At 34.6% G+C, this 12,855-nt stretch overlaps 1 protein-coding gene across 3 annotated transcripts; it reads left to right on the top strand.

Annotated features, from left to right (window-relative positions):
* Positions 1-2,420: 2,420 nt before the first annotated feature.
* LOC130429386 (SLAM family member 5-like) lies at positions 2,421-7,123 on the top strand. Of its 3 annotated transcripts, none has more exons than XM_056757919.1 (6): positions 2,421-2,548; positions 3,696-4,013; positions 4,221-4,502; positions 4,583-4,708; positions 4,837-4,959; positions 5,962-7,123. In XM_056757919.1, the coding sequence occupies exons 1-5, from the start codon at positions 2,479-2,481 to the stop codon at positions 4,902-4,904; spliced, it is 864 nt and encodes a 287-aa protein (XP_056613897.1). In that variant the 5' UTR covers positions 2,421-2,478; the 3' UTR covers positions 4,905-4,959; positions 5,962-7,123. The 3 variants fall into 3 exon arrangements, with proteins under 3 accessions (XP_056613897.1, XP_056613895.1, XP_056613896.1); XM_056757917.1 differs by having other exon boundaries at positions 4,837-4,963; XM_056757918.1 differs by having other exon boundaries at positions 4,837-4,963; positions 5,073-7,123.
* The last annotated feature ends 5,732 nt before the right edge of the window (positions 7,124-12,855 follow it).

Below are 12,855 nucleotides of genomic sequence, written 5' to 3'. Positions count from 1 at the left end.
ACAATATACTGTAGAGAATGGATCAGTTGAAACCCTTTGAAAAATGTCACAACCAAGTAAACGCCTAATAATAAGACACATGAATGTATTTCACATCCAATACTTATGTGTTTGTTCTTAATTTTTGATCGTCTAATAATCTGAATTAGGAACCAGCATCTTGTCAATACAGATGGCTGGCCTAGAAGACTGTTTGTTTAGAAGTATTGGGTTTTGTCCTGTGTGTTATAGGATCTGAATTCATGCTCTGTCTTTTATAATATTTGTTTTTCTGATGCATCGATTTCATTTTAAGGTTTTGTGTTTTGTTGTTTTCTTCTGACCTCATGGACCTATTGACTGTTTTCTTGAAGTCATGTGCGTCTGTGGTGTGTCTTGTTGTGATGTTGTTTCGGTCTGGATTTTACCACTTGTAGGTTTCCATTGCTCTGCATCTGTAGCTGGAGCTCCAACATGATTCATGTACCTGTATAGTTAAATTTTCTGTTGCGATCCTGTTTTGGTGTCCATATGTGATGTCAATGTAGCACTTTAAAAGTAACTTGTACCGACCAAAGTGCCGCACATATGCACTGCTGTCTTAACTAATCCACTTTGTTTCCTCAATAATTATATTAATATTATTGTCTTTATGATGGTTATTGACTGACCCTCTTATTTATGGTAAACTTAATTGATCGTTATGTTTCAGCTTGTCTGTCTGTTCCTGTCATCTCTAAAAACTCTTCTGAATGTTCTTCATCATCATATTGTTCTGTGTTGTGTTCAGTGATGAATGTGTCACATGATGTGAGTCTCTCCTGGTACAAAGGAGAGAGTTTATTGTCCAGCATCAGTGTGTATGATCTCAACATCAGACTCTCTCTTCCTATGGAGGTGGAATATCAGGATACAAACATACAGATGTGTCATCAACAATCCCATTACAAACCTCACACAACATCTACACTTCAATCATCTCTGTCACAAGGGTTCAGGTACATCAGCTGTGATTTTTGTAATTTACATTCAATTTAATGTAATTCTGTTTTGTGGTACAGAACCGTCATACTTAAAATGTATAAAAGTCCATAATGTAGGCATTCAAACAGTGGAGTAACTCTCTTGAGTAACTCATTCAGTAAATATGTGTGAATAAATCAGATTTGCTGAATGAGTTACTTTAGTTGAGTAAAACCAGAGCAACTAACCTCGTCTGTCATAAGATTGTGATGAATAATAATGTATCATTGTTTCTCTAAAGTCCTCTACTGCTGTTGTGGTTTTACTGAAGCTGTGATCCGATTGGTCATCTCTGCTCTGGTGGGCGTGGCTGCTGTTGTTGTTCTGGTTTATGACGTCAGATCCAGAAGAGATGAATAGAAGACACTCAATTAAATGACTGATTTATTTGTCTGTCTATGATCTTAAATAAATGAAGGAACATCACTTTGTTGTTCATGCACACACACATATATAATAAACAATGTTAAGTAAAACATAAGTATAATCTATTGTAGTTGTGTTCTCTATAGAGCAGGGGCTGTATAGAGAAACATCCTATCTCAGGATCCTCTTTACTTAAAAATAAGAGCCCATTTAAAGTGTTAAACTTCTCCGATCCTGACATAGAAGTCTCTGTAAGAGGGCCCCAGGTCCTTTATTTCAGTTCTGCTTGCTTGCTCATGTGTTAATTGATCTCTTCCTGAAACCATTTCCGATGATTGTTATAGTGAGCAAATGTTATTGATTGTATCTGTGCTTAAATTTTGCATTGCTATTTGTGAGTTTTAAATGTTTTGTTAATAAAAACACAATATCTCAATAACAAGATTCAACGTCATTCAAAATTACAGAGTTGTCAAAACCCCAAAATGAAAGTACTCGTCTTTTAGCTGTAATATTCATATCACGAAGAAAAATATTTGTAAGAATAACTGTAACCAATTCATCCTGGGTCACTTTTGACTACCATAGAAAAAAACTGATCAATAATATCCCAGAACTGTTTTACCACGTTTTCTGAAATATCTTCTTTCGAGTTCTGCAGAAGAAAGTCACACAACTTTGAAATGACAAGAGGGTGACTTTTTTATTTATTGTAGTTTAAATGTCATAAGTTAAACCATTTTGAATCATGCAGCGCATGGAAAAAGTTTTAATGAACAAACAAAAGTTAAAATCAAGAGGCAGTCGACAAAGTGACAGACTACAATTCGAATTTCTTTTTTTATATATATACAGTATAAATATGTAATAAATAATTTAAAATATAGATATAATAATTAAATAAAATACATAATATTATACACATACAAGTCATCATAATGTCTATAAACAGTTTAGGAAAACGGAGTAAAATGTTGATCACAGGTTGTGGTTTTAAGAACATTTTTTAAAACGAAACCATTTTAAAATGTGTTGCGTCTGCTGGGCGGACCATTGAAAAGAGTTCATAACTGGAGTCACACATCTAAAACACATCAGAGCTGATATTATATGAATGTGTTCTGTGAGCTGTTGAAGAAAATGTCTCCTGTAATTTTCTTCTGTTTGTGGAGTCTGTCTGGTAAGTTACGCATGTTTTTTGTATCTCTTGATCTTTGAGATTTATTTATATTGTCATGAAGCAGCAAGGGAGAACCCAAATGCAGGCAGACGGTGGAATTAACAAAGAATTGATTTAAACAAGAAAAGACAGGAACAAAAAAAACCCAGGAGGGGGTTGACAGGACACGATGGAAATAATAGGAAACGAGCAAACAGGAACTAGACTAACTAACACTAAACTAAACTACACTAGACATAAACTAAACACTTACAAAGACTCACGCAACAGTAACAACAGGAACAGCAATCACGGCAAACATCAAAGGAAACACAATAGTGGCACACTGGAAACACATATCATGGGCGTAAATCCCAGGGGGGACGGAGGGAACATGTCCCCCTCTATCCGAGTGTTGTCCCCCCTCGATCAAGTAACATCGCCTTCGCTATTGTCATAAATATATTTATGTTTACCTAAACTTATTGTGTAATTTGAAGAAAATACAAACGCAAAAAATGCGTTAATAGTTTAAAAACTGTTGAGTTCCCCCTCCCCTGCCTCTCACAGTGGTTTGGCCCACTGCCTCCTCTCCACATTCATCTCACCTGCGTTTGATGTACGGTGGCTTTATCAGACGATGTTGCAGTATAAATCAGGATAACATTTTAATAGTGTTCAAGTGTTAAAAAAGTGACTCAGTTTAAACATGTAGTACCATGGGTTGTGTTTTTATATTTGTTTCCGGTCTTCAAAACAAAGACAAAAAATATGTAAATAGAAAAAACTTTTTCGTTCACTTTTATTATGTGAAAGTTCAGTTCAGTTATAATATGACTGCAAGTCTGCAAGATAATCATATAAACCAACCAATGCATATTGTTGTTTAGTGTCGTAGAATTTTGACTGTATTATTTGTGTCCCCTTCAAAAATTGCTCTTGAGAAATTGTGACCGGGCACAGGACAATGAAACATGAGGATTATTTAAAGGGTAACAGACAAAGGATTATTAACAGGGATCAGGTGACAGGGTTAAAACACTGTGAAAGCTGACGAGGAAACGAGATGGCGGGGACAAAAACCATTATCCATTAACCATTAAAAAAAAACATGTTTTTGTACTTACATAATCAAGAATGTTTCTGATTCTTTTTGTTTATTTTTCAGGTGTGTTTTGTGAGTTTGTGTCAGTGACTGAAGGAGATTCTGTTACTCTGTCTGTAAATCTCACTGAAATACAGATGGAGAAAGGAATCTCCTGGAAATTTGGACATCAAGACATTACAATAGCTGATACAGAAAGAAAGGGTAAGTACCCCCGTTCATATGAAGATAGAGCTGACGGGAGATTCAGAGACAGACTGAAGCTGGATCACACTGGATCTCTCACCATCAACAACATCAGAACGGATCACTCTGGAACTTATAAAATCATCAGCAAAACAACAGGGAAACAACTCCATATATTCAACATTACTGTCTATGGTGAGTGGACAATAACTGCTTAATATCTTCCATAATATTCTGTCATTATTAGAAATATTATTAAAGTAGAGAAAGATTTTTCATATGGTGAAATCAAGATTTGTGTTCTGTCTCACGCTGTTTGATTTATGCAATGTATGTCGTTTTATAATAAACATTAACTTGGCATTTTGATAAGCTCCTTTTTCTTCACTGTTGTGTTTTCAGCTCGTCTGTCTATTCCTGTCATCACCAGAGTCTCTCCACAAAACTCTTCATCTTCAGTCTCAAATTGTTCTGTGTTGTGTTCAGTGATGGATGTGTCACATGTGAGTCTCTCCTGGTACAAAGGAAAGAGTTTATTGTCCAGCATCAGTGTGTATGAACAGAGTAACATCAACATCTCTCTTCATCTGGAGTGTCTGGATGATTCTTACACATGTGTAGTGAACAATCCCATCACAAACCAGACTCAACATCTCAACACTGATGTCTGTCACAAGTGTTCAGGTGAGTCACATGTGATTATTTTTCTGATGTGATCTAGAATCAGATTCAGTTCCAGTAAAGACTCTTTTTATCCATTATAGAACCTTCACCTTTCACCTCCAATCATATAGTCATCATCTGTTGTGCTGCTGCTGGATCTCTGATCATTGTAACTGCACTTCTGATCTTCTGCATCTGTAGAAAACACACAAACACAACCCAAGATGGTAAGTAAACTGTTATGTGATTCTATAAAGAATCAGTGTTGTAGAACAAAGGCAACCATATAGTCATATAGACTTTTCAAACATCTCTTGGTGTGGTAACATGTTTTCTGTCATTATTGTTAAAACAGATCACGCTCGTGAAGAGATCACTAATGCAGATCCGACCACATCAGTGGTATACTACACTCATTTTTAGATGAGGATACCCTAAGGACATCAACCACCTGGCAAAATCAGGAGAGCCATGTACAGTATGTACGTACACATATACATAAATATTCATAAAACTATCGCACATTTGGCTGTTATGTTGTGGTTAGATGGCGCTTGCATTTAGTTTGTGTTCTTGACAACTCTGTTATAGATTCTCAACGATGGTGACAATGAAATGAAAAGCTTCATGCTGCAATTCATGCAGGGCCACATCTTTCCCTTTATTTGCTTTTATTTTCATTGCTTTTTAGATTTAGTCAGTTGTTTTGTGATGTTGTGGTTGATTTTCATCATTGTTAAGATGCGTATGCTGATTCTCGATGTCTTAGTGTGTAGTCAAATTTTTATGTGCGTAACGCTTTTAAAAATTCTTCAGAACATCAGATGGCCAAAATACTGATGGGTATTATAATGTTGGATCAAATAACAGCACAATCACTTCATTTATGACAACATTCAATCAGGTGGAAAAACTTATTTGTAATGACCAAAAAGGAGATCAAATTAGCTCATTTTAATTACTTTAGGTATAGCATTTCCACCAAAGTCACGTAAAATTAAATTAAAGTGCAACTTCAGATTTTGAGTCTTTTTATTGTGGGTAACAACACATTCTGGGCTGCCAATGGACAATTTTCCCATTCTTAGCTTTCAATCAACTTATCATTTGCAACCGCAAATAATGTTAAAAAATTTTGAAGTGTCAACAAAGGATCATTATTTGTTTATTCATACTGTATTTCGGCTGGCTTCAGTGTTAGTATGCAGATGTAAGAGCTAAGATTTGCTTTTTTCAGCAGGCTTTTCAGACTTTCAAGCTTTGTAATAATTAAAGATAATAAAGCATTTGATTTTGATTATTATCAAATATTTCATTATATAATCAATATTATATATTAAGTAAATGCCTTATTACAGTATAAAACAGATGATCAGATTGTTGTTAATAAATGCTCAATATTTTACGATGTATCAATATTACATAACGTTATAGGATTATATATCATATATATAATCATGTTTGTGTTTGTATCTGTCAGAGAGCTGCAGTTGAAGATGTGGTGTATGCAGTAGTCACGAGAAGATGATCAAACTGATGACCGTTTTGATTGTATTGTGCTAGTGTATTAGGTAGGATTAACTCTGTTTTTCTTTTCTTTAAATATACACTCTTACAAATGCTGAGGTAAATTATCCAAGAAAATGTTTTATGAGTGAGCCAACAATGGGTTAAACCAGCAATTCTGGGTTTGTCTGGTCCAATGCTGGGTTGCAAATAGCCCAACATGTTTATTGTGTGATTTGTGTTTCACGTATACGATCGTTGTCTAAGTGATCTTTTATTGTGATCCTGAACGTAAATGTGGCAAATAATAATAGTTAATGTTAAGATAACATCCTACTGTAAAGTTTTAATCTTAAACACATTATTAACTAAACTCACCACTTCATGTATCTGTTTCGTGCTTGAGACTATCATGACAAACACATTAATTTCTCAATACAGACAGAAATCTGTCGAGACAAGAGAACTGTATTTATTTGTTAGATGCCGTCATAATATTACTGTGGTTGGTATTATGGCACTATACTTGATAAAGTGCTTTTTTGTTCATTACAAATGTTTATTATAAATCTTCTCAACTTTAAAAAGCATAAAACACATCATGGCACAAAGTATTTTGGGAGTTAATTTCACAGTTTGACAGACAACCTGCAGGACCTTTGAGCAGCGTAATAAACACATTCAGTGAGAAAGAAGATGGCAGCAGAGCTATCAAGGCTAGAATGACCACAAACCCCCGAAGACCAAAATACATATGAGAACTCAAGGCATGTTAGTTCTTCAGTTTTTTTCCACACACGTCTTCTGTTGATCTTTATCTCACAGCTGTTTATCGTGAGATTGCTGCAAGTCCCTTATAGCACACATCCAGTACATCTGGGAGACATGTATTTGATGTCTGAATTTAGATCTGCAAGACGTGTTTAATTGTTTGGTCATCTGCAATATGATTCATTTACATTTGTGCATTTGCCATAAATGTACAATATATTTGAAGTTCTTAACATAAAACTACTAACAGGCAGTAGAAGCAGAAAAGAAAGAGGAACGACATCATTATTTGTGGTAAATGAGCTCATGGAAATCTGAGGCCTTTAGTATCTCAAAGAGACACATGACACTAACAGATCATTTCTACTGATATAAATGTGTTGATCATGTGTCTGAGAGCAGAGGTGAGAAACAGCAGACCATCTGAATATCAACATTAGAATTTGTTCAATGAAAGTTAAACTTTATTTTATGTATCATGAGTGGAATTGATAGTAAAACCGAGTCCTACTATATTTACAATTTCAATAATATAAGAATGAACAGTAAAACAAATATATACAATACCAGATCTGACAGCTAGGCCGAAACCCAGCCCTGGCTTTATTTCATCAGGCTGCTAAGGATGGACTCAACCATTGTCCCCTCACACAGGCCTATAACCCAGGCAATAACTTCTTGGGGCATGAGGGTGATTCGAGAGTACTGTATATGCCAGACATCTTTTAAGAAAATGTACGTGCATGTAACACTTACAATTATATAGAATATTTGATCTCTAGCAGATGTATTACAGACGTAGGTGTTAGCTGGGATATGAAGATGTGATAAACGTAGCTGCAGGACACATGATCCAGACCACCAATCTCAGGCCATAAATGAAGGCTAACCAATACGGTTGAGTTTGGATAACGCTGCCAATAGTTTTTGTAGCTTATGTTATTTTCGCATACATTTTGGTGACTTGTGTACAGTTTCTGAATATGCATAACCTGCATTTTTATGTAGTGATTATTTTTTTATATTGCTTTCTATTTTACTTGATATTATATTTACTTAATGTTCATAATATCTACATAATCAATATCTGTTCAGCTTTTAACAAAAACTTAGGCACAAAATATAGACTTTAAATGTAAAATATACTACTTTACATTAAAATTGAAGGTGTTGAATTTCTTATATGAACGAACATGTCTTAATTAAGAAAAGAAGCGTTTACTCTTAGTACCATTTTTCCATGTCTTCCTGGAATGTTGAACCAAATGTAAAGGGCTCTCTGAGACCTTCCAGGTGTACCATGAGACAATGAAGGGCCATTTCCTTGTCCTCTTCGTCCATAGCGAGGAAATGAGGCTCTTCCTTCGGCCTGAGACTGGTGGTCTAGATCGTATGTCTTAAAATGAGTGGCTGCGGATGTTTACACGTGCGTCAGGTTTAGTCAATAAAAGAAGAATGATGACGTAACCACACAAAATAAATGCATATCTATAAACAATCATCTTATAAAAGAAACCTGTTTTCACGTGTTTACATGCATATTAATAAACAGTCTGTGCAGAAAACCGTGTTTTCATAGAGGTTTGTTTGAGACTTAGGTTTCTCGCGTGAGTTATGTCGCCATCAATAGATAAATCCTTTATAGGTTGCATGTGATGTGGGCATCTGTATCTATATTTGATACAGTATGTGATATGGGTAAAAAATTGTCCGTAGGGTGTGAGTGCGTGAGTGAATGAGTGAGTGTGTGTGCCCTGCGATGGGTTGGCACTCCATCCAGGGTGTATCCTGCCTTGATGCCCGATGACTCCTGAGATAGGCACAGGCTCCCCGTGACCCGAGGTAATTCGGATAAGCGGTAGAAAATGGATGGATGGATGGATGTGATATGGGTGATGGGCAGTGGAGGCCTACATCAATATTTTTTAGGGCTTACAGGGCTCTGATTACACATATGCCTTATTTTGGGGCAGAATTGCAGGGCATTGTGTTTTTGAAGTGCTTTCTTTCTTGTATGCACTTTTTAAGAATTCACATTTTTGGCAAAACAAAAGTTATTTCGAAGGAGTCGTATTGCACCCTCATTTTTAAATGTTTATATAGATGTATATTTGTCCTAGAAGAGTTCATAAAGCTTTTCCACCACTCCAGAAGCTGTGGTGTTAGCTGCTGGTTAAACATGGAAACACACTTTGACAACTATGTTTTCATTCTGGATGTGTATGTTCATTAAATCCACAAGTTTTAATAAAAAAAGTTTAATCAATGCTTGGCAGAGTGTTTTCAGTTTTTTTTATAGTAATGAGTCATTTCAAAAGTTTTGACGTATGCCAAGAAATGTCCTGGTTGGTTTGTCTGTTCGTAAAGCAGCTTTGGAAACTATTTCTGCCACATACGGTTTCACTGAGTTTTGCAGAGAAAAGTCAATTTACTGCTTAAAATATGAATTTGATTTACGATTTTTCATGTGAATGTAGGCTTGGTTATTGATTTCCTCAGCTCCAGAACCTAGCAGGTTAAGAAAGTGCTTTAGATATAGAGATTAATTTGTCAGGATTGATGCTGGTGCTCTATTACCATTTTTATTTATTTTATAAATAAACTAAAGATTATTGTTGTTAATCAAGTAAACAGTAATTTAACCTGCAGGCATATCTTACTTATTAATAAACAAATGAGCCTCATACAATATATTTTATTATGATGACTTTTAATTTGTTTCTTTTCCGTCAAGAAGTCTGTCAGTACCTGTTTCCGCCAACAGGGGAATGTTTTCAAAACAAACAAACAAACAAACGGCAGGGGAAATAATTATTTCACCAAATTGACAACATATTTATACATTCTAAGATTAACATTTTTATAGTGTATAAAATCACGTTGTATATTTGTAGTCATCTTCTCAGCAGGTTAATCTCCCGGAAACACCGCAGTGAAGAACTGGTTCTCGTCATTCAGATGTCTACAGCGCCATCTGGTGGTTAAACAAGAAAACACACTCAAAACTTTCTACATTGCTTGAATATCTAGAGCTCGTGTCTGTATAATGATCTGAAACCCTTTTATAGACAACATGTAGAAAATGTTGTGAGTGTTCAGCTCTAGAATCATCCTGACCTTTCACCTCATCAGCTACAGCCCTGTTTTGTCTAAACACTATAGTTGTAAATGAATTATAAAGGCCACTGAGACACAAACACAAGTCGCAGGGACTGAGAGCGACTAATAAACTATAGCTAACAGCTAGTACAGACAAATTAAGAGAAAGAATTACACAGACAATGATATTATAATAAATTAACTTCATTTATGTGATATTAAAAACAAGACTAAGTGATTGAAAACCATCTATCCGATGGAGTTCATCTGCTGTACCGCCACCTGCTGGACTGGAGTGAAGTGTATTAACCCAAAGGTTTTGATTTCAGTTAAGGAAAATAATAAAAACTTCATTTTATTCATGAAATTATTCGAATACAATAACACGTTTATCTCTTAAATGTCCAGCAGCTCTGGATTTCTACTGAAACCAGTTTTACTGAGATCTCATCTGTAAGTGATTTATTGTGAACAGCAGAGGGCGCTCACACGAGATTTCCTCATGGGTTGTCATATTAAACACTGGACTTTAAATGAGACGTTATTTTATTACAAACCCTCTTCAGAGTTTTCAAGAGTGTAAGGACCTGATTCATTTAACATTTTAGTGTTTTTTCAAAAAACAACAGGCTAATTCCCTCGTCTCGCCAGAAGATGGCGCCCACAGCGCTTCCAGAGCACCGAGTGTCCGGATTTACTCACTTGTTTTCACCCTCCTTAAAGTGAACTACATTAGTGAGCTAATGTAGGGAATAGTGAATAAGGGTATATTGTATTAATGTATTTTTGATAAGCATGATATGACATGTAAAATTAAACAGACAATACAATTCATTAAAATGTAAATTTTCTTGAATTTACACATTATGTTAACATATTTAATGATGAATGTGTTTTTAAAAAATACGGATTAAGATGTGACATATTTATGTCAGGTTGAAATATTTTCAATGAACCCTTTTTTAATTTCATTTAGTGCTGCTGAGTAATGTATTCTTTGAGGCCTGCATGGTGTAGTAGTTACTTACTACTTTTTAATAACATGTGTACGCTGATTCTTGGTTAATCCACTTCTTCATTCATCATTAGTTCATGTGGAAGTATTCATTCAGATATTAGTAAATTATTATTTATTGTTTTAAAGTGTTACCTGTTTGGACACTTGACACTCTTTTATTCAGAGTTTACAGTATAGTCATGGTTTTATTCCTGGGTTTCCAAAATTGTTAAACTTTAGTATTCATCAGTGAATTATCTTTTAAAAAATATATTCAGAACATTCATAAGGAATGGAAATGTTATTAATCGCTCATTATTCATATGATCATTTATAAAAAAATTCCCACCGAAATCACAAACCACACATTTATCTGCAAACACAAAAATCGACAATTTTAATTGTAAATTCTTAATTTATTAATAATGACATACTGTATATTGTCACATTGAAGCATTTTGAACACAAAACTAGCATGTGTTTACTGTCATAACAGCAATTACAAAAGAATCAGTTTATCAATTAAAGGACAATAATGATCAGACGCAAACACTTATCAATACTGTTCTCATTTAGTGAATCTAAAGTCTAAAGTGAAATAAAAATGAGATTCATTCAAAGCAGAACAGATCATGAGGTAGTTAAACAGTTTTGTTACTGTAGATGTTGATGATGTGACAGATGGGATCCTGAAAATCTATCAGCGAATCAAACTACATCTTCTGCTTACTTCAACAAAGGCATCACAACTGTTGTCGATTCATTTTCTTTGGTTCCTATTGGATATGTCAGAAAAGTAAAAAGTTAACTTGTCAACATAACATTTATAAATGTCATTTACAGTATTATTTAAACAAGATTCGACAGTAGCATTATGCATTGGTTTATTTCTAAATTAATGTAAATGACATCTCTACATTCTTTTAATAATTGTTCTTTCACTCCACTGAAGTGCACAAATGAACATGCATTCATGTGAAAGATGTGAGCAGATTAAACAGATTCAGACTGCTAAATAATAAATTGTAAGAATGTAAACTTCTTATGTCCCCTTGTCTAAACAATATTCTACGGTTGAATAGTCTAATCGACGGAACACACAGAGTTTCAGGATCCTGGAGACAAATTTTGACACAGACACAAGTGCTTGTTCAATCAGAGTCCAATGTTTATTGTTTTCGGACTAATATTTATAAGTTTGAAAAAGGAGGTTGTCATATAAAACCACCAAAACAGTGGAAAATCACCAGACGTTCTGTCCTGAACAATCAGATATGATTACGAAATACATATTCAATATTGCAGTATCAAAACAATTGGTCCCTAGATATCATTAGGAACCTTGAGATGGAGAACAACAGCTACTTATATCAACATAAGACAGCATAAGACATGATACAACTTTCAACGAGGTTAAACAACAAGAAAGTAAGGAGCAAATATTATGAATAGAAGTGAATAATAAAATAAAGGAATGAATACATATGATGAATATTGGAATAAACACAGATGCAGTATTTGTGGAGGACAGGACGAAATCCAGATTCTCACATAAATATAATCTACGATAAATACAACATGTTACAAATTAAATCAGAATCAGAAGAGCTTTATTGCCAAGTGTGCCTGCACACACAAGGAATTTTCTTTAGTGTTGGAAGCTTCTAGTACAGACATTCAACACAATGACGAAACAAATATAAAAAGATTTACAGTCTAAAACATTATAAAATATGCAAATATAAAATTAAAAAACTATTGTGCAGAAAATGGGGCATAAAAACATAAGAGACATTGTACAGGGTAGTATATAGTAGAATATACATATTAACAGGTTGTATGTACTCTTGTGCAAATGGATAATGCAGTGAGTAGAGGTAGTGTTATATACATGTATAAATAAAATGTGAATATAATAAGGCACTACAGTGCACACTATAGGAGTAGTGAAAGTGGAATATTGCTCTTAAGGAGCAGTTATCTGTTTAGGAGGAAGATTGG

Source organism: Triplophysa dalaica, chromosome 10 (genome assembly GCF_015846415.1).
Source record: "Triplophysa dalaica isolate WHDGS20190420 chromosome 10, ASM1584641v1, whole genome shotgun sequence".
Lineage (NCBI taxonomy): Eukaryota > Metazoa > Chordata > Actinopteri > Cypriniformes > Nemacheilidae > Triplophysa > Triplophysa dalaica.
Note: the sequence above shows the minus strand (reverse complement) of the source record. Positions and strands in the feature narration are given on the sequence as shown.

Coding starts and splice junctions, on each gene's coding strand:
- LOC130429386 (XM_056757919.1), top strand. CDS start 2,479: ATGAATGTGTTCTGTGAGCTGTTGAAGAAAATGTCTCCTGTAATTTTC. Junction 2,549..3,695: donor CTGTTTGTGGAGTCTGTCTG/GTAAGTTACGCA, acceptor TTTATTTTTCAG/GTGTGTTTTGTGAGTTTGTG. Junction 4,503..4,582: donor TGTCTGTCACAAGTGTTCAG/GTGAGTCACATG, acceptor TATCCATTATAG/AACCTTCACCTTTCACCTCC.